This window comes from Chaetodon trifascialis, chromosome 8 (assembly GCF_039877785.1).
Source record: "Chaetodon trifascialis isolate fChaTrf1 chromosome 8, fChaTrf1.hap1, whole genome shotgun sequence".
In the NCBI taxonomy this organism is placed as follows: Eukaryota; Metazoa; Chordata; class Actinopteri; order Chaetodontiformes; family Chaetodontidae; genus Chaetodon; species Chaetodon trifascialis.
This window is the reverse complement of record NC_092063.1, coordinates 9,824,538-9,851,830: the sequence shown is the minus strand read 5'-3', so window position 1 is coordinate 9,851,830 and position 27,293 is coordinate 9,824,538. Positions and strand designations below refer to the sequence as shown.

At 43.1% G+C, this 27,293-nt stretch overlaps 1 protein-coding gene across 10 annotated transcripts in view; it reads left to right on the top strand.

The window, feature by feature from the left end:
• Positions 1-27,293, top strand: part of LOC139335290 (membrane-associated guanylate kinase, WW and PDZ domain-containing protein 1-like) — a 94,684-nt gene that overhangs the window by 18,585 nt on the left and 48,806 nt on the right. For all 10 annotated transcript variants that reach the window (XM_070968834.1, XM_070968833.1, XM_070968831.1 and 7 more), the window contains exon 2: positions 12,838-12,954. In XM_070968834.1, coding sequence (XP_070824935.1) covers positions 12,838-12,954 — 117 coding nt within the window. The remainder of the gene's footprint in view (positions 1-12,837; positions 12,955-27,293) is intronic.

Below are 27,293 nucleotides of genomic sequence, written 5' to 3'. Positions count from 1 at the left end.
TCGGTGCTACCCAGCTGTGAAGGAGAGTCTGAGATTTCCTCCAGTCTGAAGGTCAGATATCTGATGGTTTGACGATGAGTAGTTTATGAAGGGTGCACAGCGTGACGGCAGTCTAACGTCACACACATATCACCGTTATTCTGAGATGCTTTCAGGCAGAGATGGTCACATCATGGTTTAATGAATGCTTCAGTCTCTTCACTGAGCATAGACGCTTGATGTGCTTTGTGCCACTTGAAATGTCCTTTTAAAGGCACCATGAACATGTTGGACAAAGATGTCATAATCTTTTCAGACTTCATCTTTGTCGTGGTGCCTCTGGTTGGTTACAGATCCATCATTTTAGATTGAAGTCCATTTCCGTAAGTTTCTGTCCACACACACGCACGCACGCACGCACGCACGCACGCACGCACGCACGCACACACGCACACGCACACACACACACACACACACACACACACACACACACACACACACACACACACAGTGCTCACAAAGAGGGACAGACTCTGTTCTGTGGACCATGTGTTTCAGTGTCACCCATGGGGGTGCTTGGTAGATTAACCCAAGGAATCAATTTTGTTGCATCACCAAAAATCAGCAGCAGCGTGTGAGTTTGGGAAGTAGTATCTCACAACATAACATCAGCTTTTGCTGTTCATATGCTGTTAGATTTACAGTTTGATTGATTCTTCAGCGGTTTGATCCAACCTGTTTCCTCAACAATGTCACTTTTGTGGTTACTCTTTTGCTTTCCTCTGTCTCATTCTCTCTTTTCGGGTTGTATTTAACAAGCAAGGATCAGAACTTGTGTTTGCGGTGTGCTGCTACACGCTGCTGAGGATGATGAGGTTTGAAGAGGCAGGACTGATACACACCTATGAAAGGTTGCAGCATCATAACAACAAGGCCGGCTGCTGAGATCCAAGGCCTGTCTTTAATCTTATCTCAGCTGTTGATCCCCAGCTGTCAGTCTGCCGTGTGTTATCTCGCCTCTCAGACAGTTTTGATGGAGACTTGAGACCTGAGCCCCGCTGTAAGTGAATCATTCTTGCGGTTCCCATCTGTTTGAAGGCAGGCTTTTTCAACTCCGCTTTAAAAACTGTAATTCTTTGACTCACTTTCTGGTTAAGAACACTTTTTAGCATATTTGCTAAATCCTCTGACAAACTTGCCCAGCTAGCATTTCTCAAATAGTGCTTCCTCTCAGCACAAAATTGTGACAGCAGCATCCATTGGGTAACTAACTGAGGAAATTCACACAACAGATTAATTTAATGAATCTCCCTGTGGGGCGTCTTGTCTGTCAGCTTTCTCCCTCCACACAGCCCTGTATATCTGATGGATAACCCCTCGGTTACGATGGCTATTTCTGTAAAAGTGGGTGTCCCATATATGTTAATTAATATTAGGTTTAACACAGCAGAGTACCAAGATATATAGGTCAATGTCCCGTCTCCTAGTCTCAATTTCGAGTCACTGGTCTGTTTGTGTGCCACATCAACAGCACAAGAAACCCTTCAATTACAACCCTCAAGGTACAAATTAGTGGTTATTAGACCCAGTGGAAGGGCTTCTCCTTTTCCACTCCTTCATCCAGATGCATATAATTCAAGCCTAACATGGTAGTTTCCCGTCTCGGGTTTTTTATTGAGAGTTTCATCATATTAGGCAGCTTGTGATGACACACTGTGTTCCAGTCTGCCACTGCAGCCGAGGGAGGCAGGCAAGATGGGGACGTGTATCTCATCTCCGTCTCATTGCCCGTGGCCATCGGCTCCTGTGAAAGAGGGGACTTTAATCACAGAGGGGCCCTTTGTGTGTGACGGCAAGGCAGGCAATGACATTTAACAGAGGCAGCCAGTCAGAACTGATGGCATGCTCACGTATCGACTGAAGCTTGCCGCTTGATGCTTTCTATCAGCGACGGGGAGGATTCAGCCCGCTTGGAGCTTCAGTGTTTTTTACACGTGTTGCCCATGGGAGGAAAAAAGACACAATGGCCACGTTAAAATAGCTGCTCTGTGTGCATTTTTTTTAGAAACATGGCACAAAAACGTGTTTTGCCTCTGCTTTAAAAATGAACCCAGGGGATGAGAACAGAGATCCTGCCATCTGGACTATGTTGAGTTTGGTATTCCAGTATTTGACAGGAATAGTCGTCCATGTTTAGTCTGCGTTAAAATATTTTTGGCGCGTGCAGAATTTCTAAGCAGCATCTCTGTTTATCTGGGTTGGTGCCCACGTCATTCAAGATTGACCCTCCTCCCAACCCCTCTCCCTCAAGCTTTTACTCGTCCTTTTAGTCTTTACAGTTGTACCAACCCTTGTTTCTCTCTCTGCCTCCTTTTTTCTTCCTCCATCCTTTGGCCTACTCAGCTATTAACACAGAGCAGAGGGAGCGGTAGGCCTGGGTTCCTCTGGTTATATTTAGCAATGAACAGATGCAGCGCACTGGAGCAGAACATACTGCCTCTGCTTGCCTCAGTGTATGCGCCTGTGTGTGTGTGTGTGTGTGTGTGTGTGTGTGTGTGTGTGTGTGTGTGTGTGTGTGTGTGTGTGTGTGTGTCTTTATGTCTTTGTCTGTGACTCTTCCTTCATACCAGTTCTCCCATCATGCACCGCTGACTCTGACTCAGCAGCACAGCACTGGAGAACTGGGTCAGAACTGGCCTGCCTGCCTCCTCATGTAAACCATCCATACATTTCATTACATGTTCAACAGCCAAAACCAGAAAGTAAACCAGAGTTCGAAGGGAGCAATCTGTGCGCTCTTTTTCTAAACTGACTCTTTATTATAATGTCCAGGGCTGTAACTAATGTTTTTTTTTCATAATTGATCACTTGATTAATCTATAAAATGTTAGAAAGTTGTAAAAAAGACACAATAAAGTTAAGTTCTTGTGTTCAAACTGCTTGTTTTACCTAATAGTCCAAAACCCAAACACATTCAGTTTAATATCAAAGAAGAAACACATTAAAGAAACTGCAACGGAAGAATTTCTGGCATTGTTTTGCTACAGAAAATATCATTTTCCATGGTGACACATGGTGACAGCATGAGCTGTGTTTTCCCAAAACAAAAAGTCCGGAAAAAGTTAAATGCTGTGAAAAGTATATGGTGCATTAAAAAAATGGCAGGTGACTGCAGCTTTGAAGTTTGGAGCTTCCCATGAGCAGCTCAATGCACCAGCCTCCTCTAGTGTTTTCAGATATGTGATCAGGAAATAATACTCTAACCAAAATGGAACAGAATAAAAAAAGTAAAAGGCTGTTGTGTCATTAAAAGTGTAAACATGCCCATCAGTGGCACAGTGCAGTGACACTTTGACATCAATGCTACGAGACGCAAAAAGAAATTTTCTGGCTGCTGTTAAAAAACTCTTTTACTGTCTCACCTCAGTTTCTTACCATTGAAATGACCTGATACTGTTTGTTGCCTGGAAACCATGTAAAGGTTTTCATCAGTCTAAAAAGCTATGAATACAATTTGCGTTTGATAAAACGATACACCGACTTTAAAGGAATCCAGAGGAGGAAAACACTTTTGCCGAATATGATGGTCTGATTCAGGGCTCTTGCCTCTGAACACGGCTTTGGACTGGGAATAACATGAAAGCAGCTCTGGGTGTGGCTGGCTGTGGAGGTAATTATAGAAGGAGAAGACCGGTCCAGAGCTTTACGACGGACCTCTCTGTGATTGTTGTTTTTTCCTCTCCACCCCTGCCACACTGATTGCAGGGCTCATGGAAGGCACCAATAAGACGGTGGCCGTAAGCGATGAACAGAAGCAGCTAAGCTCGCTGCTTTACATGTGTGTGTGAGTGTGTATGTCTTTAATTGACATGAGAGCAAAACAAGTGTGTCCCATGTCTAATACTATTATTACCATGTGTTCTGTATCAGCTGTCATGACCTCTCAGTTAGGGTAATTGCTGTGTAATAGCTCGAGATTGAGGCTACTTTATCACACCAAGAGTCGAGTGAAACCCATCACAGAGAGGAATATTCGATTCCTGATGTTCACCTCTCCCAGACCGCCCTCCTTATATTCATGGATAATGTGGAGTTAAATGCTCTCATCTGTAACTGGAGAGTCCAGTGTTGACTGACGGGATGTCCTGAGACCCACAGGAAGCCACTGAAACAATGGAATTTACTGTTTAAGAAGCAGCATTTCCAGTTCCTACTCTGTGGCCATTATTTTGAATCGGTCAGAGGAAATACAATATTATTTGTCCTCTGGAGGAAATGCCGTCTCTTTGTGCTCAGTTTGAGCCCTGGGTTATCGGCCTGAGATGCTTTGGGAGCTGTGTGAGACGATGACAACAAGGGAAATTTAAAGATCTCGAGGTTGGCTTAAGAGAAATAAAACTGTAATGGACAATCAGTGTGGGATTTTGTGGCTGTAATTGTGTTTAGTTTGCCACAGCACCACGCCAGGTTGCAGAAAGGATGCAGACAGAGCGGAGCCTTCTTAATCTAAATGTGATAACAGACAAGCTTGCGAAATCCCCAACTGGCCGCTGCTTCTGACATCCTTCTAGCTCTGTGCAACAGTGCTCTGTGTAATACTGAGCACATCTGGATGCACTGTCCAGTTTGACATTTTGGGAAAAAGACTTTTTTCTTTCTGCAGAGAGTGAGAAAATAAGATTTGTACCACTATATTTGAACTTAGAGCCAGCAGCCAGTTAGCTTAGCTTAGTGTTATGAGTAGAAGCAGGGTTAAACAGCCTGTAACTGTCTGCCTATCACCACCTCTAAAGCTCACTAATTAACAGGTTATGTCTTGTTTAATCTGTACAAAATCAGAAGAAATAGTCCAGCTCATAAACCCTGTAAAACCACAAATTGTGGTTTTTAGCCTTCAGTTTTTCTAAGGTTTAAACAAACAAGACAGGCCTTCATACTTGTGAGCTAAAAATGTAGCTGGAGCTGAGCTAAGCTAACCAGCTTAGCACAAAGACTGGAAACAGGAGGAAGGTTAGTTTGTGTAAAGTGTGTAAAAACGACAAATTGATGTTTTTGAGGGGGTTATGAGCCAGATGGTTTTTTGGGGGTTTTTTTTGGATGGGGATCAGTAACTTCTCAGAGTCACCACTGGTTGCCAGGTTGTCCCAGCAAAGAAACAGACTGGCACATAACCCCCAACCCCCATCCATTTCCCACCCACTCATGAAAAAAACAGAAAATTATTGTTTTTACTAGTTGGTTTTTCTTCAGATGCATTAATTAGTGAGCTTTAGACATGCTGGTAGGGGGATTTTTTTGACCTCCGGCGCAGAGCCAGGTTAGCCCCCCCCCCCCCCCCCATATCCGGCCTTTATGCTAAGCTAAGCTAACCAGCTGGCCTCATATTTGTGGTGCATCTGTGTCACCTTAGCCCAACACCCTCTGGTGGGAATCAAGCCTGAGAGGTCGCCTTGTCTTGCAATGTAATCCTCTCTGTCATCACTACAGGTGGTGTTTCATTAGGTAGATTAATGTGTGTGTGTGTGTGTGTGTGTGTGTGTGTGTGTGTGTGTGTGTGTGTGTGTGTGTGTGTGTGTGTGTGTGAGAGAGGCTGTCTTCCAATTACTGCAGGATTGTCTGTTCCCCTCTACCCCAAAGTAAGGACAACCAGCCTGTCATTTAACACCTAATCTGTGCCAGCGGCAACTTCTGGGGAGAGAGAAGCGCACAAAGACAAGCCTGACACAAAACTGGAGCTCTTCTCAACATGTGTCGACCACGTTTGCACTGACTAGACGCTTGCACACAGACTCTTGGCAGGCATCTCTGTGGTTTTTCTCTCTTCTGTTGCACCAGATCACTCCAGGAGCTGGGTGGCGAAACCAAGTTGGTTTCCCTTTGGTGATGTTTGTGTTTGTTTTGAATCTGTTTTGTGTAAATAGTGGTAAAACAAGAGTTGGTGCGAGAATGTTTCCATCTCAGCGTTGCCATGCTCATCTTATCTTGTAATATGTATTTTGATTACAGTAATTAGTCACCTACCAATTGCAGAGTAGCATTCTCCCAGAGAGCAGCTATAATTTAGGGATTTTTTTTCTGCTGTGACCCGTTTAAACCTACACATTCCTGTGTGGTCCGTATCTTAAAAGAAAACATCTGTGTTGATATCTTTTGAAACCCATTAGACTGAACTGTTACAGTGTAGCTGCAGATTGTTTGTGTCTGATGTTTACCGCCTACAAGTGTGTTTAGTACTTTTAGCTGCGTTTCAAACATCCTGGTTGGCAGTGTTGGAAAAAGTACTCATGTATTTTACTGAAGTGAAAGCAGCACTGTAAAAGCACTTTGTAACAGTACAGAAGTATAATCAGCAAAATCAGTTGAAGGAAGCGGCCCCATTGAAAGTATTAAAATATTATATATCCTCTATTATTTAAACATTAGTAGTAGCTCATTCTAACTACTTTATATTGTGTTGCATAGTTTAATCTGTAATGGTACTTTACAGTTTCATCAGATGTTTTGTTTTTAAAATGTCAATCTGAAAAGTACCTCAAGCTGTCAGAAAAATGTAGTGAAATAAAAACATAAAATTACATAAAATGTATATAAGTACCTCAACCTGTACTTAAGTACGCTATGTGAATTGCTTTCCACCGCTGCTTGGTGGTGCACTGTGGGTAAAAAGCCCTCCTAACCCTTCATTTAGCAGCTGATTTTACAGCCTGTTGTTTTGACTCTTTAGATGAACTCCAACTGCAACCACAAGAGATTAAGAATCACATCTTTGAAGTCCAAACTTCAGCTCTGTTATTATTTTTTTTTCAGCCTCATGATTGACATCCACCACTGGGGGGCAGCAGCCCATAATGACCACACATATTTCATCTCATTCACTGGTTGGCTCTGGGTTGCTGTGGTAACGGGGTGGTGAGGCTCAGAGACACAGAGGGCAGTGTTGAGCCGGAGGACGGGAGATGAATCCCAATCAGCAGCTGAGCAGAGCCACACACACAAACACAGAGAACAAACAACAGACTCACACGGACGTCTTCTGAAATTAATGTTCCTTCTCTATAAGCTGTTGATTTGATTTGTCGACTTGCTCATATGAATAATCAAAAACACCCCAAACACACCTGCTGTTCCGATGTCTAGCTCTTCTGTTTTGAAATGGCAACCACCTGGCATGATTGGCAGGTAGTGGCAGTGACTCGTAGTGATGGCAGCTGTTATGTGGCGCTATAGGCTGCAGCTGCTTGGCAATCTTCTGCAGATACCATATGTTTGTGTTCTTTTTCTAACTGGCTGGTATGTTTTTAATGCAGAGAGTTGAATCCTCTCCAAACGTCACTTCTTTTATAGCATGCGGCATGAGCTAAAAACATCACAACCTTTTCAAAAGAACTCACCCTCTCCAATTAAGATCAGTTTTAAACTCACTCCCTGTGTGTACACCTGTTTTCATGTTCACAGAAATGTATATGAGAGAATGTGTGAATCACTATCTCCTTAGATGTTTGAGAACCCCCACCCCCCCACCCCCCATGCAGCCCCAAAATGAGACAGGGATGCATAACTAGATTTAAGGTTATGTAATGGTGACTGGAGGCATGGAGGATGTGTATAATCCACTCTTATTTGGGTTAAACCCATCTCTCTCTCACTCTGTGTCTATCTGGAAGAGGACAGAGGCCTCACATCCTCACACATTCCCTCCTCTGCCTCATCCAGGGCTGACTGTCACACACAGTCTTTTCCCAGCCGGCTCCACAAACATCTCGGCTCCCAGGAAACATCTCTCAACGCGCTAATGTCTCTGGTGTCTCCTTTTTTCCCTGATGGAGTGATTTCATCCTCAGCATCCTCTCCAAGCTCTCAAATGATCCATCTCATCTTCTAGAGGAAGACTAATTGTCAGTTATTTCCAGTATTTTCACTGACACAATAACATTGCATTCCCGAGAACTGACTCATCTTGAATATGAAAAATGCCCTTTAAGTTTCCCTACAGACCAAACCTAAAAACAGTCAGTCTGCTATAATAGAAAACTAAGAAAACTACAGCTTAGATGCTAGAAACAGTGAATTTATGGCATTTTTGCTGAAAACATTACTGCAGTCTAATTGTCTGTCAATTGATTAATCAGAAACATTTCAACTCAGATTTTTAGCCATGCTAACGTTTGGCTCTGTGGATGGCAGTGTTGGTCAGTTCCTCACCTGTATTAGCACTAACCCTACTTTGCTTGTCATGCTGATTAGCTAATGTTAACACGCTGACACGCTAAACTACGATGGTGACTGTGGTAAACATTGCACCTGCATATCATCAGCATGTTAGCATCATCATTGTGAGCATGTTAGCATTCAGCTGAAAACACCACTGTGCTTGAGTGCAAGCTCACAGAGCAGCAAACATGGCTGTATGCGTCTCGGCCTTTTTTCTATCCTATGATAGTTTTTACAAATGTAAATATGTTGTTTGTTTGTTTTTCTAAAGACGCTCATTTGTTATTTTTGTTTTTATATTTTTATGCATTGTTGTGATTGTAACCGCAGGTTACTCTGTAAAAAAGGGAAGTGGTTGGAGCAGTTGTTGTTTTAACATAAATGTCCAAGTAGACTATTTACTGCAAAGACATATGTAGCGTTAATACACTGATATTAATTATATTGATGTGTTCTATTAAGGGGCTCTCTGAGTGTTTGCTCTAACATGAACGTATTCTCATGCAGGCCGTCATTTTATTCACTAGACCTGCAACAAAAGCTTATTGTGTTCATATATCAGCACAGTTTAAACTATATTTAGTTGGAACAGACAGCTGTGGATTAGCAGACACAGTGTATGAGAATGTCCAGCACATTCCCTGTAACAACAATATGCTGTGTCTTATTGTATACAATACAAGGCTCTCCATTCAATACACATGACGAATTGAACAATTCTCCATGTGTATTGTTCAAAATCCGTGGAACACTGCAGCGCCGCAGTTGAGATAATATCGCCCGTTTTCTCACCACATCTGGTTGTTTTTGGAAGATTTTAAGCTTTATTTGTGTTTTGTTTTTGTTATGTGCAGCTGGGAAATGACTCTAAATGGGTCAAGAAAAAAAAAAAGAACTCTGTTGTTTTATTCCAAAGTCTCAAATGCCATTTAATACTGATTTCATAAAGCTGCATATCATAATAAATGACAGGAAGTGATTTTTTCTCAAGCAGCTGGACGTCAGTGTGGTTTTGCTTTTCAATTTGCTGAACACTACACCTATAGCACCGTAACATCTGGTTATTTATTCACTGAAACAGCCTTTGTGATTAAAAATCCAGGGAGAGAGTAAGTAAACGGCCTGTGAACTGTACACACACAGACACACACGCACATGCCACAGTAGTGTGATTGTAATCTCTGATCCACACGGCTTTAATCCTCATAAATATTGAATATTTGATGACTTTCTCATTGATGGAGCATGACACCTGGGTGGCCTGCCCTCTGCTAGCTGTACGTACCCGCAGCGGGGGGTGCCGTGGGGGGGCTTATCTCAGGGAAAGCATCTGAGCCAGCAAAACTGACATGACAGTGAATGCAAACACTAATGCATGTGTAACATATTTTATTTTTGATGAGCGCATTTTATATAAATCATACCACAGCAGAGATGGAAAGTGAACAGCGAGAGGATGCACCGATTGAAAGAATGCTTGTATATGTTAAGCGTGTGTGTGTGTGTGTGTGTGTGTGTGTGTGTGTGTGTGTCTGTAAGTGTGCTGCTGTATCTGTTTTTCCTTTTACAATCTGACTGCTGCTTGCCTAGCAGGGACTGTAATGATGGTCGTCAGCACTGGCTGGTTGCTAGGTAACAATTACCTGACTGTGCTTTGCTTGCACTGAATTACACAGTGGGCTGTGTGTGTGTGTGTGTGTGTGTGTGTGTGTGTGTGTGTGTGTGTGTGTGTGTGTATGTAGAAGAACGGAAAAATACAGCAAGTAGCCTACCAACCAGTGTCTCCACTTCTGGGTAAAAATGCCCCCCAGCAGCAGTCGTGGCTATGATAATATTAGCATAGCTGTGCTGCTGAATGTGATCGACACCTTCAATTTTATGATGATTGTTATCACCTTGCTACAAATTTCTGTGTGATAAACCTGTCAGGGCTGTTTTTGAATTAAAAATGTATTAGTGGCTGACTTGGTTTAGATTTAATATTTCATCATCGTTGTAGAATTCCTGTGGATGCCTGTGTGTGGTTGTCTTTTGGGACTCAGTATTTATAGTAACGTCTATGGGGGGAGGAGGTGGATGTGAAGCTGAGGCTGACAGATGATGATGTCACCATGAGGCCACACCTCGGGGCAGATGACAGATACTCCTCTGCTTTAAGACCGTTTTCACTTTCTCAGCTGCTACACTGATGCTTCTGATCTGTCTGTCCTTGTCCTCAACTTGCTCAGCAGCACTTCCTCTCAGGCTGTAAGCACTTCCTGCCTCCTTCCTGACTCTCACTCCCAAACCTTAACCACAGCCCAAACTCAAACCTTTAAGGAATGGTTTGACATTTTGGAGACATATGTTTATTTGCTTTCTTGCCGAGAGATGGATGATGACATCAATACCGCTCTCTTAGCTTAGCTTAGCATAAGGACTTGAGTCTTTTAATCTTCAGACTGCACTGCATAAACAAGTGAGACATGACGTAATGAGTGAGTTTTAGAAATTCTGGTGGGTTGATTCTGACCGTTAGCTGTAATTCGTAATAGTTATAGCAAAGCAATATCAGAGGTTTGTGTTTGGATGTCAGCTGTTGTAAACTTAGTTTGCATTCCCAAAGAATGTGGCTGAGGTCTAATTGATTCATTTCTCCCCTGTCCTCCTCCTCTGGATCTAATAATGCTGTTTAGGGAGGCGTGGGTGGAGGATGAACAGTCTTCTGCAGCGCCATATCACTCTGTAATTGCAAAGCTACACCGATGTTATTGTGATCCAGTCAAATTTGAAAAATCTCTAGCTTTACATTGTCCAAAAAAAAAAAAAATCCTTTTTGACACTAAAATATGTCACATTATGGATGCTAAAGGTGCACTAACTGCCGTTTCACAGTGACTTCAAACCATGTTATAATCCCCCTCAATATCCAAAGTCAACTCACAGTACACTGACCTTGCCATCCCAGAGCACAGAGCCAGGAGAAACTCTTCCTCTGTGATCGGAGGCTGACAGGAGGCCATGGCACCTCCCCCAAGAAGTGCTTGCCAACTCTTCCAGACATGGATGATATATTTGGAGATCATTAAATGGTCCTAAATGAGACCCTGGCGTGAGAGTGAGCTCTGACCATCTGGCCCCATTGTGAGTGCCGGGACTCTGTTAAAACTCAGCCAGCAGCATCAGCACCTCTGATTGGGTGGATGCTGAGTAAGCCTAAGAATTCAAGCCAATCAGAGAGTCTTATAATCAATTACCCAAGCCCACCTCAATCCCTGCATTTCTCTGTGAATTAAGCACCCTGTTACACACCGTGTGTATTTCTATGCTCTACTTGAACTGTGGATGTGGTTTATATTTTTGGTATTTGCTCCATTACCATCCAGTGAATTGGATTAAAGTGTTTCAAGTTTGAGTCAAATGTCCTGGATTTTAGCCAGACCGGCTACATGGCTGTAACAGCTGAAATGCATACACCACGTCACGTAGGTGGCGCAGAGTGGAGTTTTCTACCTGCTACAGAGACTCCATCTTTGTAGCGTGTGGTGTCATGCCAGCTTCACTGTTTGCATATTGAGTTTTGCCAAGTGATCATGCTGTTGGCTATGCAGGGCTTGGAAGCGTAGGCCTTATTAACTGGAACTGAGTTAATTAACCAGATTAACTGTTTTAACTACAGGATCATGGATACATCTTGATTTGATTGATTGATTGATTTTATTTTAATTTATTGCAATGTGTTGCACAGGTGCACACAGCTTCCATGTAGTAGCATAATAATGGACGCTCTGTGCTGTGGGCATGCTGCAGCAGACCCTGACATGTGCAGGCTATGTCGGTCTCAAGGACGGTAATGTCACTAGTCAGTATGTCGTTCAGTCCACCGAGAGTGAAATATGTCAAAAATGGTACAGACATTCATGGTGCTCAGATGATGCATCCTTTGGCGACACACTGAGGTTCAGTTTTGTTGTTTTAAGATGTTTTGAAATGTCTCAACAACTATTGGATGGATTGCCATGAAAGTTGGTACAGATGTTTATGTCCCCCCTGAGATTAATTGTAATAACTTTGGGAAACCCTTCACTTTCCATCTAGCGTCATACAAAACTAATGATCATCAGCCTCAGGTGGACTTTGTGTTTATTGCTAATTGGCAAATGTTGGCATCATAACAAACTAAACTGAGATGGAGAGCATGGTAAACATTACGCATGCAGTATGCATATCAATATGTTTGCATCATCACTGTAAGAACGTTAGCATGCTGACGTTAGCATGCTGATGTTAGCATTTCGCCCACTCTGTATGAGTACAGCCTCACAGAGCCACCAGCATGACTGCGGACTCCTCCTCATGTTGCGTTACATGTACTAAAAAGAAATCTGTTCAAATCTGATTACATTCTTTAACGACATTACATTAATGTGTAAACACTAAACAAATACATGTATTTACTGGAGGACCCTTGTTTTTTTCAGTGAGGAAGATAAACAAGGCCTGCCTTGTGCTGTTTAAGTATCCAGGAGCATTTGAACAGTGGAAATGTCACGGCCTTTCACAAACTTACTTTTGGTGAAATGACAGCATGTAAACAACGAAGAGACAAGCAGGTTTTGTGATGTCGAGGTTTGTTTACTTGAGTTTTTGTCTGTCTGCTGTTTCCAGGTCACAAGCTCAACAAGGACCTGAAGCACTACCTCAGCTTGAGGTTTCAGAAGTCTTCCCCCGACCATGAGCTGCAGAAGACCATCCGAGCCAATCTGTATCGCCATGCTGTGCCTTGTGAGTAGAAATACTAGTAATGATAATATTGTGGGGCTGCACGGTGGCGCAGCAGGTAGTGCGCGTGCCTCACAGCACGAAGGTTGCCGGTTCGATCCCCGGGTCAGGCGGGGCCTTTCTGTGTGAAGTTTGCATGTTCTTCCCGTGCATGCGTGGGTTCTCTCCGGGTACTCCGGCTTCCTCCCACAGACCAAAAACATGCTCATTAGGTTAATTGATGACTCTAAATTGTCCGTAGGTGTGAGTGTGAGTGTGAATGGTTGTTTGTCCTTGCATGTGGCCCTGCAATTGGCTGGCGACCGGTTCAGGGTGTACCCCGCCTCTCGCCCATTGTAGCTGGGACAGGCTCCAGCCCCCCGCAACCCCGAAAGGGATAGGCGGTATAGATAATGGATGGATGGATAATATTGTGATGGTGGATGCTTAAGGAAGGACATCTGGCTGAAGAATTGTGTCTTTAACCAGTCTTTAGCATCATTTCTTCAGCTTTACCCTAATGACCCACTTTCTTTTGGCTTCTTTCTCATTTCTTTCATCTTCTATTTATCTCATTCTTTCCTCTCATTCACCCATAAATTCTTACACTTTGTTTCCCTTTCATCATTAAAAATCCTCACCAGCTCTGATTCTAACAAATGAAAAGAGGATAAACACATTTGCCAAACACCATGACTGTAGTTTTTGTTATGTAGTACTGTCCATTAAAGACACCCCTGGCTTGACTGCACTGGGGCACCATTTTTGCAGCTGTCTCACATAGCTGTGAAGTATAGACAAAGTGTGTCCCAAGCCAAATACCCAGCACCATGCCAGACTCCACAGCTGGGCTTGGTTACGTCACAAGCAGCTGGATGTGCAGTTGGGTGACAGTCCAGCTCTGCTCAGTTCAATTTTCTACTGTACTCATGCCATGTTTGTGTTCTGAAAAGGTTTTGTTTAAGTTGTGACGACCACAAAGCTCGAGGCTTGAAGTGTTTCAACTGAATGACACGGTGAATCTATCATGGCAGTGATTAGAATGTGTGTGTGTGTGTGTGTGTGTGTGTGTGTGTGTGTGTGTGTGTGTGTGTGTGTGTGTGCCTGTGTGTTTCCCCCTTGAGGAATTGTTTTATCTCACATATGCATAGACATCATTTAATCAACCAAGAAAAGGATCATCATTCCCATCAAACACCACTTCCTCCTGTTGCTATGGACTGGGCCCTGTCTGTGTGTGTTCGTTTGCATGTGTTTGCATTGCCGTGCTCCCTAATAAAATGTGGGTTCTCGACCAGATTAATGTATTTTTCCCTCCTTCTGTCTGTCTTGTTCTTTGCTTTTTCACTCTCTGTCTTTCTATCTCAGCTGTCTGTCCTTCTTTTGCGCTCAGCCATGTGACTGGTAAATCCGCCTCTCTGAGCCTCCCCCGGTGCCCTGCCTGGGATTATGATGTTCTGATATATTGAAAATAGATTCCTGCCTGATTATGTGATGAGCATGTTGGGCTCTTGCAAAGATAACAGGACGATGGAAAGGCCTCTGTGCACAGAGGACAGCCATTAAACATTAAAAAGCAGACTAAAATAAAAAATGCTGAATATGTTGTAAAGCATTTTGTAAATCTGAGGGGACACCAGATGCTTTTTGAATTTTTTTTCTTACTTTTCATTTATTTTTGCTTTTTTTCCCTGGAAAATACTGGATACATTTATCTCCTAAATACTCTAAAATTCCCTAAAATAATAAAAGTTACTCGATACTTTCACCTTTATAGGCCTCTGAAATCCTTAGAGTGAGTAAGATACTGGATATTTTCACCTCTTTGGACCTCTAAAATCCATAAAATGAGTAATGTCCTGAGTGCTTTCACCTCTTCAGGTCTAAAACATCTCTGAAATCAGTGAAATACCTGATACATCCACCTTGTCAAGCCTCTAAAAATCCTTCACGAGGCAAATCCAAGAAGCAATTTCTTCGTTTTCAGGGGTTTTAAGCCCAAAAAGTTGTGACTCATTTACTGTAAGGGTTCCTGATTTAGACATTGCTGTCAGGAGATTATGTGAAGCCCTTCTAGTTGCATTTAACAATAGTGAGGAAAGTCTGTGAGCCATCACACATGTTTTATTTCCACTAAATTTAGCAGATAACCATAATGACTGTATTAAAATGTGGAACTTTCATCATAGTGGATAGATTTGAAATGTGTTCAGTGTGTTTCCAATGAATGAGGTCATCAGCCGTAAGTTTCCTGAGACGCTAAAGTTAAGTTAGGGCAATAACCTTTTGGTCGGTGAGATTATAGATAGCTGAAACAATGTGTGGCTCAGGAGTCATTTCCTTCAGAGTTTTATTGTGTTTTTTCTAATCATCTTTAATAAAAAGCCTCATTGTTGTCAGATCTACATTTTCTTCACTCTGCTTTCTGGAGCTGTAATGAGCTGTGTTCCCTTTTGCAATGATTGAGACTGATTGTACTGACAAAAGTCCAAAAAACTCTCATAGAGCTACATTAGCTCTTGGTGATTAGCAAAACTCAACAATACTGTAGCTGATTTACTGTTAAAATGCCTCCATCAAAAAAGTCTCCATCAATGCTAGCAGCTTTGTAAGGGCACAGCAATCCTTTTAGCTAAATGCTAACATCAGCACACTAGCATGCCCACAATGCTAACATGCTGTTGTTCAGCAGGTATAATGTTTGCTATGTTAACCATCTTAGTTTAGGGGGTTTTCATGCTAACATTTGCAGTTGAGGCTGATTGGAATGTTGTTAGTTTGGCAGGTACAGTTGTATTTGGTCATAAACCCAAAGTATTGAATACATTTTGCCCACCAAAGTCAGTAAGATTCATCCTCTGGGACCATTGAAGGTTTGAACAAAATTTCAAGGCAATCCATCAAACTGTTTCTGTGAAGACGCATGAACTGACAGCAGATCATATTTTAAATTATGATGCAAGTACACACCAGTGGTTAAAGTATTTGAAATTAGCTGCACCTGAACCAGCTGTGATATTAAAATGTTAAATGTATAACTGTATTTTTATACCAAAAGAAGTCATTGCTCAGACTGGACATTATCTGTCTTGTAGGAACAAAGTGTAAAAATGTTTGCCTCAGTTGATGGTTCAGCATTGCATTTTGTTTGCAGCATAAAGCACAGTCTGTTGCTTAGACAGATGGTCACCTGAATACATCTTTGTGGAAGAAGTGCCCCTGATTACTCATTAATTGGAAACATTCAACTTTTTCTGGGTTGCATTTCCAAATAAAAGCTTCTCTGTCTCTAAATAAAGCATCGTTGAATGGACACAGAATGGACTCTGCCCACTCTGTGGTGATAAATCATTAAAGTATTCAGCAGGTCATGAATGTAAAGTTACTCTGCAAACTCAGGAGTAAATAGTGTTTGTTGGGGACTATTTTCAGACATGAATTTGGTGCACTATAGTGAGTATTTACAGCAGCAGAACGATGCATGTGGGATTGGCTCAAAATAAACTACAGTGCCCACATTCACGATAAAACATGTCATCCAGTGAAACACTTTGGCTCTCTGATGTGTTTTTGGACAACAGTGGAGGTTTATGGCACAGAGGAGTAAGATATACTATGTACTGCTATTTGTTTTTAAGTACAGGAGTGCAGCTACAATGGAAGGTTAAAGGTACAATGTGTAAGGAATGGCCACCGGTCTAAGTTTGCCTCAAAAAAATAGGGGGTAGCATATCACCACCGCTAACTGCTGCTCACAATACTCCTTGCTGTTGCTATCTTTCTGTAGCTACTAGCTACCAGTAGTTACTAAGCTCAGTTAGTAGTAGTCATTAGCTGACTGGAGTCTTCCCCGACCAAGAACTCTGAGCACCGGGGCACTGGCAGTCAGCTAAACAGGTAGCTATGTAAGCGATACCATGGATGTAGAAGGTTGTAATTAGCGTGCCGTTGAGCAATGAACATTAGTAGTTTGTGTTTTGAATGATTTTATTTACTTACTTATGCCCATATACAAATGAAGCCACATTTGAAACATTTAATCTGAGGAAAGGTTGCAGTGCAGGCAGAGATCACGCTCGTCTAACAAGCTATGAAAATGTAGCCAAGCTAGCTTTCATTTCCTGCGGGCGTTGTGGACACAGCACAAGTTTAACAGGCTGGCTTTGTAATGTTTCTTTGCAAATGCATCACAAATAAAGAAACCCTCAGAGGAGTGAATGATGAATGAAAGGATGCTTTGATGCCTTTTCATCTTCTAGTTAACATTAGCTGGCTGTAGCCTGGAGAAAAAAATCATTTATTTCACTGTGCTGCTCAAAGGCTACGGGCAACTTTTAAGGTGGAATGTTCTCTTGTATGTTACTCAAAGCATGAGTTGATCAATCAACACACCTTAAATGTCAGCAGAACTTGCTTTGCTTGCATTTGCTTTTATCGGCTCTCTTCAATGACATATGCTTTAGTGATGATTGGATCTTCAAGTATTTCAAAGAAATGTCCATGAATTTCAATCGGATTATGCAAACTGTGAAGATTCTAGTTCCTCAATTGGAGAAAAAAAAAAAAGTGGCCAAGTGGCACGCTCTGGCAGCAGTACACCTACGTTTATTGTTATAAGGATTTAGAATGAATTTTTGTTGGTTTTGGTCTTTCATTTTGATTTGCTGACATAAAGAATATCACCGGGCTTATCCTTTTAAATAATGAGGAAAAAAATGTGCAAGTTTTGACTGTATTTTTCTGGGTAATGACTAAAAAAGGCAAAGGGCCACAACACAGTGCCGGCCATTCACATTGAAATGTTTATAGTGTTTACTCCTCCTCTCCCTCTCTGTCTATCTTCCTGTCCCTCCCTCTCTCCCGTTCTTGGTGACCTACTATCGCTGCCACCTCCTGTTTATTGTCTCTCTCTCACACACACACATGCAAATATTTCCTTGGCATGACAAGGCAGAATGACAAAAGCAGTCAAATAAAAGCCACACTTCTCAGCCCTCTGTTTCCTTTGTCTCCATGTCCCTCATGTCTCCTCCCCCTCTCCTGAGCACATGTGTTGCTCCTTCTCCCCGTGCTTGACTCGAACAGGTGCCTTTCCCCTCCACCACTGGCCGAGGTGGGTCTTTTTTTCTCTTTTCGGCATGTGTGTTTATAGGAAGAACACCCGCCCCCACCTCCCCCCTTTCCCTCTCCTTCATAGCCCCGCTGCTACAGATGGCCATTGTTATCATGTGCAGCAAATGTCACAATTGATAGAGAAGTCGCTGTCTCGTGGGATTCATTTCCCTCTCACATCTACAGCTGCTGCTTGGGGATGAGGGTTATCTCGGCGTTATCCCAGCGTTTGAGCCACAGAGCGAACCAATCCTCCCTCCCCCACCTGATCTCTCCCTCCCTCTCTCTCTGCTCTCTTCTCTGTCGTCCTCCTCTCTTCACTTCAAATCCTCCAGTGAGTGTCAGCGTCCCTGTGGTTCGGCGGTGGCTGCTGCCTTCCTCTGTCTCTCTCTGTCACACTCTAGCTGCTCCCACTGTCTCCCTGCCTCTGCTGCTCTCACCCTCCATCGCCTCCTCTCTCTCTCTCTCCCTCTCTCTCTATTTCTCCCTCCCCTCTTCACTGTCCTTCACTTCCTCGCTTCCTTGTTTTCCACTCCACTGCCGATCTCGGGGAAATCATTGTTGGAGACAAATTTCTCTGTTTGCTGCTCACACAAAGAAAAAGGATTACGGCTTGGCTCCAGGCTCGCTTTGCATCCAGGCAAGTGGCAGCTCCTTATTCTCTCCTCCTTGTCTCCTTCTTCTTTTTTTCCACTCTCACTGCCATCCACCATCCGATGCCTGTGATGTATGCATGGCAGAGAGTGTGTGTGTGGTTGATGCTGTGTATATAGGCTAAGGGAATCAGGGAAGGTGGGGGTAGGGGTGGGAATTATGTGAGGGGAAAGAGGGGGGCAGGCACACTCGGAGCAGGCACGTCCAACCCAGAGGGACAGATGGCCAGTAGCCCTGGTGCTTTTTCCTCTTTGGTTTTCTAATTCACCCTGCAGGCTTTGTGTAAGGCCCACTAGTACACAGACCTTCTTTTCAAGAAGCAAGAGATGGCTGCTCTCCTTAACTGGAAGAGGGAGGGAGAGAGGGTATCTGTGTGTGAAGAACGGACATGGTATAGGAAAGAAGAGGAGAGGAGATGAAGGAGGAGGAGGAGGAGGGGGGTTTCTGTAGAGGCACAGCAGGTTTTAGAGAGGAGGTTAGGAGAGGAGAAGAGATGAGGAGCTGAGAGGGAGCAGAGAGGGGGGTCATCAGCCTCGAATGGATGGAGGTCAGGTCCAGATGCTGCTCAAACAAAAGGGCTTCTCTGGGGGAACGGCAGGGGGAAGCGTGGCACTCGCCATTGTGTGTGTCGCTGCATTGCAGGGTGCTGCTGGGGAGCCTCATGCTAATGATGGCCATTCATTCTTGTAACGGATGAGTGGGCCCCAGCTTCTGTTTGCCTGCTTTTCACATACGCACGGTTCATATTTTGTTCATGTGACCAAATATCTGCTGTGTTAACACACGATTCGCTCTGGGAACGACGAGGGATGGAAAAAACGAGCTCATTGAGGAAGCTGGGCAAATATGTGTTTTTTGCATAGTAATGATGTATGAAGACAGGTGCAGCCTCTGTGTGTTTACATGAACTGTGTGTGTGTGAGGTTTATGTTTAATGCATGTGTTCATTGCCTTATTTAGCATATTTTACAGTCACAAACAGACAAACGTCAGTTGTCACCATTAAAATAAATCACATACAGGCCAAAAGGACTGCAGATCATCCTTCTTGTTTTACTGTTGAGTGTGATTGGTGAGTGGGTGGAAGGTGGCACTGGAGGCTGTGGTCTCTGACATTGTTTTTCTTATTAACAATCTCTTCCAGGCCCTTTTCAAAGACATCTTACGGCACCATATCCAGAAGAAACCATTGCAACCACACAGCCTCTATTTCTGTTTCTGCAGAGTTTACTAGAGTTTAGAACAAGCTGTTCTTTGAGTCTGCTCTTGCATTAACTAAAGCGAACCCGAAGAGAAACCACTGTGATCCAGAATATAAAGTGTAGCTCACAGTAATATCATTGCTCTTCAAAATCCTTATTCATGCTTCCCTTCCAATCTCATGTAATGCAATCAGTCTTTGATCTTGTGAAGACTGTTGACAGGATCACCCCAGAGTCACTCAAGTCAATTTAAAGTAATCAGTCTCTGATTAATGAGCCACTATCTCATCCCACAACTGCAGAGATGCTTCATGTAGTTCTCTCTGTATGGCTTGGAGGGGCTGCAGTCTTTGTCTGCTCAGACCACAGTGATACTTCAGCCAAACTGGGAGTCCTGTCCACATGGAACAAAACCAGAACTTGAGATTGTTGATCAAAGCAGGTGTGAATTCTCTCATTTACAGATTGATGTTTAGATTTCAGACTGCTAGCTCGTGTATCTGTTTGTGTTGTTGTCGGTGGAGGATGATGATGATAAGCCCGTCTTTGAGGTCAAGGAAATGAACTGTGCTAATTCGCAGCCTGCACAAAGATTCCCTGTGATGATCATGTCGTACTTTACTGGACTCAGCTGTGTGTGAGAGTCTTGTGATGGTTTGGATGTGGATGCACAGTGGTGGCCAGCTAGCCCACATACTGTAGCTCATAAGTGTTTGCGAGCCTCGATGCCTCCAAGCAGTGAGTGTGATGACGCCAGATTGATCTAAAAACGGATATGCTTTAACTTTCTTCACTGAACTTTGTGTACATGTGGGTGCTTACAGTATCTGCTGTTTTTCTATCATATTTACTCCTCACAGAAATCATCGCTCCATCAGTGCTCTTTGCTTGCTGGTTTTGAAGTACATCTCATGCAGTCAGTGAAAGGTGATTTCATGTTTTTGCTTTGTTTGAATATGTAGCCGAGTCGTGTGTTAAGCCATTTTGCAAATTGTAAATGACATACAGCATGTTAAATTAATGTTTTATCCATCCCCCGCCATATTGCTGCCATTTTGTCAGTGTAGGTAATTCCTCAAGGAGTAGTTTGACATTTTGGTAAATGCACATATTCACATTCTTGCTGTTAGAGTTAGATGAGAAGATTGATACCACTCTTATGTCTGTCCACTAAACATGAAGCGACAGCCAGCATGCAGTTAGCTTAAAGACTGGAAGCAAGGGGAAAGCGAAAGTTAAATAACATGTTTGAAGGTGCTGGTAGCTAGACATTTTCCCTTTAGACAGAACCAAGCTGGTTGTTTCCTCGTCATTATGCTAAACTAGGCTAATCTGCTGGTTGTAGCTTCATACATGAGTGCTTTTCTCCTCAGCAAGACTGTAAGTGCACTTCCAAAAATGTTGAATGGCTCCTTTAAACAAAGAATTTCTGCAGTGAAATTTCACTACAGGTTGACCAGTCGTCAGAGACTTAACAGGCGATATTTGTATTTTAAAGATATGTCAGAATCCTAAATGCTAAATCTGATAAGTCAGTATGAATGAAAGTGAAATAATCCCTTAATATGCGGAGTCTTCGCTTCCCTTGTTTGACATTGCAAAATTGTGCAGAAGGATGTTCTGCTGGCGAGCTACAAATGGAGCTTAGCTTTATGTTAATCCAACAAAAACATGTCCAACCTTGTCCTACCTAAATCAGCCATTCCTCAGAAACAAATGTTATTTTTAGAGTCGGACTGCTATTGCTAACCTAAGTAGCCTACCATTTAGCGACAAAGATTTTCGTAAATACTCAAGCGGCGTGTTGACAGGAACATCAGAAAATGTCAGACATGTTGCTCGTTGTACATTTAGATTCCCTATTAAGTGCATCAGGATTAGATTTAGAAAAATATCTCCAGTTGTACTATATTGTATAAAATATGGAACGGTTACATCGAGAAGTTGCAACATTCAACACATTTTGTTGTTTACGGCCGGTAAGGCTGCTATTTTTTTTATAACTTGTAGCTGTGGTACAGTGAGGCAAAAAGTGGACCGTGTGAATCCAAACAGAAAGCTGCAGTCCTCTTCCCTCAGGGCAGCTCCTGGGTTTTGTGGTCAGGTTGCCTGGGCAGCAGTCCATGTCCATGCAGGTACAGGCCTGCACTGCCAGGTACAGGTTTTCCGTTGGTCTGCCATTGGGCCCTTAATCTCTCATGGTCCTAATCAAGTCCGGGCTCTCTGCTCTAGTCCAGTCAAAGCATAGAGTAAACAAATCCAATCGGCAATCAACTCTGCAATCCGTCCTGAAAGATTAAAACCTGATCATCGTATTTACACGTTTACTGTATATCTTACCAAGCTGGTAACATCAGGAGCATCTTTGACACGATAGTACCCCCCTCCCATCTTCATCCTTACCCTCATCCTTGTCCTGCTGCCCTCTATACCCTTCTTTAACCCAGTGTTCACCCCTGGAGAGGTTTCATCAGTCACACGACCTGCCTGAAGCTGGCTGTTTATCAGGAGGGACCATGTGTTAGGTAATGTCAAGAGTCTATATTTATGGCTAAGATAGCAGGAGAAGGGAAAAGAGAAAGAGAGAGGAGAGGAGGGAGAGAGAGAGAAAGAGGGAGGGAGGAAGGCAGGCAGTGGGCGGGAGTATGCAGGGGGCTACAGCCATTGGCCTCAGACAGGAACTGGAGTGTGAATAGCTCACAATGGCTTAGCCTCTAAGCTGGGCTGGACCTCTAATTTGCTCTGCTTGTGGAGCTTTGAAGAAAAACGGCAGCTGCCTACTAGCTGCCTGCCTGAATGAGCTCGCAAGCTGGGAGCTAGCAGTCGCTCGCAGACAACTGGATGATCCATGGACGGTTTGGTTGGAAGAAGGGGAGCAGAATTCAGCCCACTTGGATTTATCTTTTTGAATATTTCTGTGGAATAACAGGCGGAGAGGAAGGCAGCAGCAGCAGCAGTGGCGGTGTAGAGGTAATTCTGTGACATTTACTTCTTCTCCTGGGAATGATGCCCTGGCTTCCGGGATTAGATAGGAAGGGATGTGGGTGGGGAGAATAAACAGATGCACACAGAGGCAGAAATACAGAGGCAGGTGGATTTTTTTTTTTTTTTTCCAGGAGCGACTGTGGGAATCAGTGCCTATGCAGATTTGTGGTGTGATATTGATAGGCTGTGGTGTGTTGTGCCATGTGTCTGTGATGATGGCGGATGTGTGTGTGTGTGTGTGTGTGTGTGTGTGTGTGTGTGTGTGTGTGTGTGTGTGTGTGTACATGTTTGTCTGCCACATCTTCTCCCTCATCTTGTTCTTTCCACATTTTTACCTCCTTGAGTCAGCCCTCCTTGTGCACTGGCTCTCTGAGCTTCTCCCTTTTTTCCTTCTTGCTTTTCTCCCATAAACACCCGTTTCTTTTGTGTAATTTTGCAAGATTTCCAGCTAATGACACTTCAGATTGGATGTGCTTGCCCATTATTCATTTTTTCAGCTCCCCCCTCCCTCATTCTTCACCCCCATATTGAAAGGGGAGAGATGGGGAGGGAGCAGGGGGAACAGCAGGAGAATAGCGGCTGGGACTCAGCTGTGAGGACTGTTGTGGCGCGAGCTGAAAGAATGGCCTGTTGTGTTGGGCAGCAGCAGTATTGTGTGTCTGGCCTCTCTCCCTCTGTCCTTCTCCTCTTTAATGGGTAACTGCATCATCCCTTTATTCAAACAATCACAGTGAGGAACCCGCTCGTCTTATTTTAAAAAAAGAGCTGAAAATATTAGTCAAAAACCCCAAATATTTCCCAGTTCCAGCTCTTCCGATGTGATAATCTGCAGTTTTTTATTTTTGTCTTACGTAACAAGAAATTCAACATTTCAGGAAACTGAACTGTTAGTGAGACAATATAAGACAGTTGAAGAATGTCAAATCAGTTAATTGAGAGCACAGTCTACAGAAAAAACAATAATGAAAATAATCCTAAATTATCAGCAGATAAGACAATTGTGTTAAATGTTCATTGTCATCTTAAGCACAAGCTTAAGAATTAAAGGACTTTGCCTCAAGGAAATAGATAGCAAAGATAGCAAAATGTTGAATGAAATCAGGAACTGGCTTATGAAAGACTAAATAAATCAAACTTTCTGTACTTGACATGTTTTGCTATGGACACATTCCTGCTGGTACCAAAAAAAGGATTGACATACATAAATGTGACCCTTTTTTGTGGCATTGCAGACAGACTTGATGGAAAATATTCAAGGAACTTGTTCTGTTTAACGGTGAGATTTGAAGGCTGTTTGAATGTGTGTTTCATTGTGGGAGGGAAGAGGAGGCAGTGAAGCTCTTTGCTGAAGCTTCTTCAACCCCATGGTACTTAATTGAACTTACAACAGCATGGCGTGCTCTTAGCGGCACCCCGGCCCCTGATAGGATCTGGAGAGGGGCTGCTATTTGCTTAATCATTAATCTTAGGGCCTCCGCTACATTGATTCTCCCTCCGTTCCCCTTCATAAATCATTATGGGCCAGCAATCCTTTTAATGGGGGATGGAAGTGCTGATTGAACACAGCCACGGCACTCAGGACGTTATACTCACCTTGGTCTCCAGGTCAGCTGATCAGGACTCAGGAAACAGGTCCAGTGCCTGTCCATCTCGGCAGCAGCAGACTTCAAGCTGGAGGGATGGATCTTTTAATTAGAATAAGTTTAATTCATGTTCAGACCAAATATTTTGTAATATTCTGCATTAGTTCTGTTAGCATCTATAAAGAGATTTGTCCAGATGACACCATAATGGATGCAAATGGACATCTAGCTGTAGCTTGTGGTTGAGACGCGCCGATCATCTGACCAGTGTATTAAGGGACTACTTGTGTAGATGAGGCCTTAAAGTGCTGCCTCAATCAATGCTGCTCCGGTAATTGGCTTAGAGGCCCAAGAGAGTTCCCTGCTAACTCCCTGTGTGACTGTTGGCTTTCTCTGCTCCTCCCCTGCTCTGTCTGCACAGATATGCACGTAATTTCTTCTCACGTCACCTCTCAGCCTCTGTTTTCATAACACACACTCCCCATCAACACCGAGCGTGTGTTTATCCTGGAAACACGCCCTAATTTATGCTGTAGCTATGGTTTCTTGTGTTGTGGAGAGGGCAGTTGAAGCATGAGACTAAGTTTGATGTGATATTATATTTTCACTTTAACTGAAGATGTGATTCAGCTCGTTATTTTTTATTAGTCATTGAGACACTATTATTTGTAACTAATTTAGATAAAAACAACTATTTCCCTGCATACTGTCCAGCCCCACCATCAGGATAATCTCACTCTCAGGTCAGTTGGAAGTGGCTTGGTCTTGTGTGCCCCCCGCTGCCCCCACCACACTCACAACCAGCAGGGGTTAAAACAGCAGATGTTTGGCTGTGTCTGTGTGTGTCCACGAGTGTGTGTATGTCTGTGTTAGACAATGAGTGGAAGCTCCTCAGACCATCAACAGCAGGAAGGCGAATGAGGGTATCAGATGTCACCAGAGTGCTGTCAGCTCCACTGCCTTTTGTTAATACACAGAAGGGCGTTTTCTCACCTGAACTTGTGTGTGCTGTTGTTGTGGTGGTGGTGGTGCGGATGGTTTTCTGTTTTTCTTTCACTGTCTAAATTGAGGGCATAATTATAAGTAGTTTGTGTCTCTGATGACGACAGGCGGAGGAACAGTCAAACAGGAGGTTGTGTGGGTGCGGGTGGAGAGGTGTTCAGGCTGTCTTGGCCCCAGGTGAACAGTGAACCAAACTGAACCAAAGGTCAGAAGAGGACATCAAGAGAGAGGATGCAGAGGATGCAGAGACAGATTTCAGCCTTAGTTTGACACCCTGCAACTTCATTTGTGTGTTTGTTGCACAATGCGAAGTACGAACATGAAATGTAAAAAGTCAGAGCGAAATTCGGACAGGTTAACACAAAGGGAACGAATCAGAAAGTAATAACAGATGTGTGGGTAAAGCCAAAAAGCCAGGAGGCTTATCGCATCACTCCGCTTGAGGAGCAAACGTTCACTTCAAACAACACTTCATTTTCACTTGGCAGCTTCTGCACAACCTAACCATTTTGAAAAATACGACACCATGAACACATTTTTATTTTTGACTTCTGAAGCATGCTCCAATAGTAATCCAGCGCTATCAAGTGACTATTTTATGTCAGGCGAAAATATACTGAGTGAGGTGAAACAATAGTGTGGAACAGAGTCTGCAGACATCCAGGGTTTGATTCAGGGTTCATTTTCAGGCTAGCGTTAATGGTAGAATGGAAGTTCAGGATCCGGTTCCTGTACTAAATATAGGAGTGTGCTGTTGATACTTCACCTGCAAACAAGGTACTCCACTAACAAAGGACCAAATTTAACAACAGGGATGAAGTAAACAGAATAGAAAAGATAAACTGTTGATATGTCTGCTTTTCACCTGATAATCAATATCAATTGCATTAAATATAATAAATACACATAGACATGAGACAAAGAGTCTGCAGTCATGCTAGTGGCTCTGTAGCACAGCAGTGATTTGCACTAACATCACCATGCTAATATGATAATGCTAACATGCTGATGTTAAGATTAAATGAGTTCATCATCTTAGTTTAACATGTTAGCATGCTATCATTCGCTAATTAGCAAATTGGCATGACGGTCCGTCCAATGGCAGCTCAAAACTACAAATGTGAACCTCATTGTGACACGACAGCGCGAGAAGAAAAGTCGGCAAACTTATCAGGAGACATCGTCAAAGTAAAAAATTTGCCAGGGGATCACTGAAATCAAGAGGGTTCGTCCTTTGGGGAACATGAATGTCTGTATATAATTTCATGCAATCTGTGCAACACTTAAGATATTTCAGCCTGGATCAAAGTAATGGACCGACTGACTGGCTCTGCTATTCCTAGAGCCACGCCCTCGAGAATGGCTGGAAAAGTGTCATTTAAATTGAAGTCTCATGAAATGTAATTTCAGGTGCAATCAAAACCTTTCACATCCATCTTTCCTCTTTTTGTAGCTCAAACATTACAGTTCATACCAGATCACATTTTTTAATCCTTCAGCCTTGTACTCATGTGCGGTACATAACAGGGACATGTGGATATCCCTGGCAGGCTCGGGCCACTTTTAGACCATCCAAACATTCACTCAGCCACATGAATGAAATATTTAGTCAGCCTCCACAGATAACAGCTTCCCTCTTAGTATAAACTCACACAGCTTGCGTCAGCCCACCAGAAAAGGCTGCAGTGCAACTCGGTTTCATGCAAAAATGTGATTTTTTTTTTTGTACAGCGTGTAGTAAAAAAACAGTGTTTGCCAGTTTCAACTAAATAAAACCCCATTTGTATTTTTTCCTTGACCTTGGTGAGAATACTAGTGTAGTAGC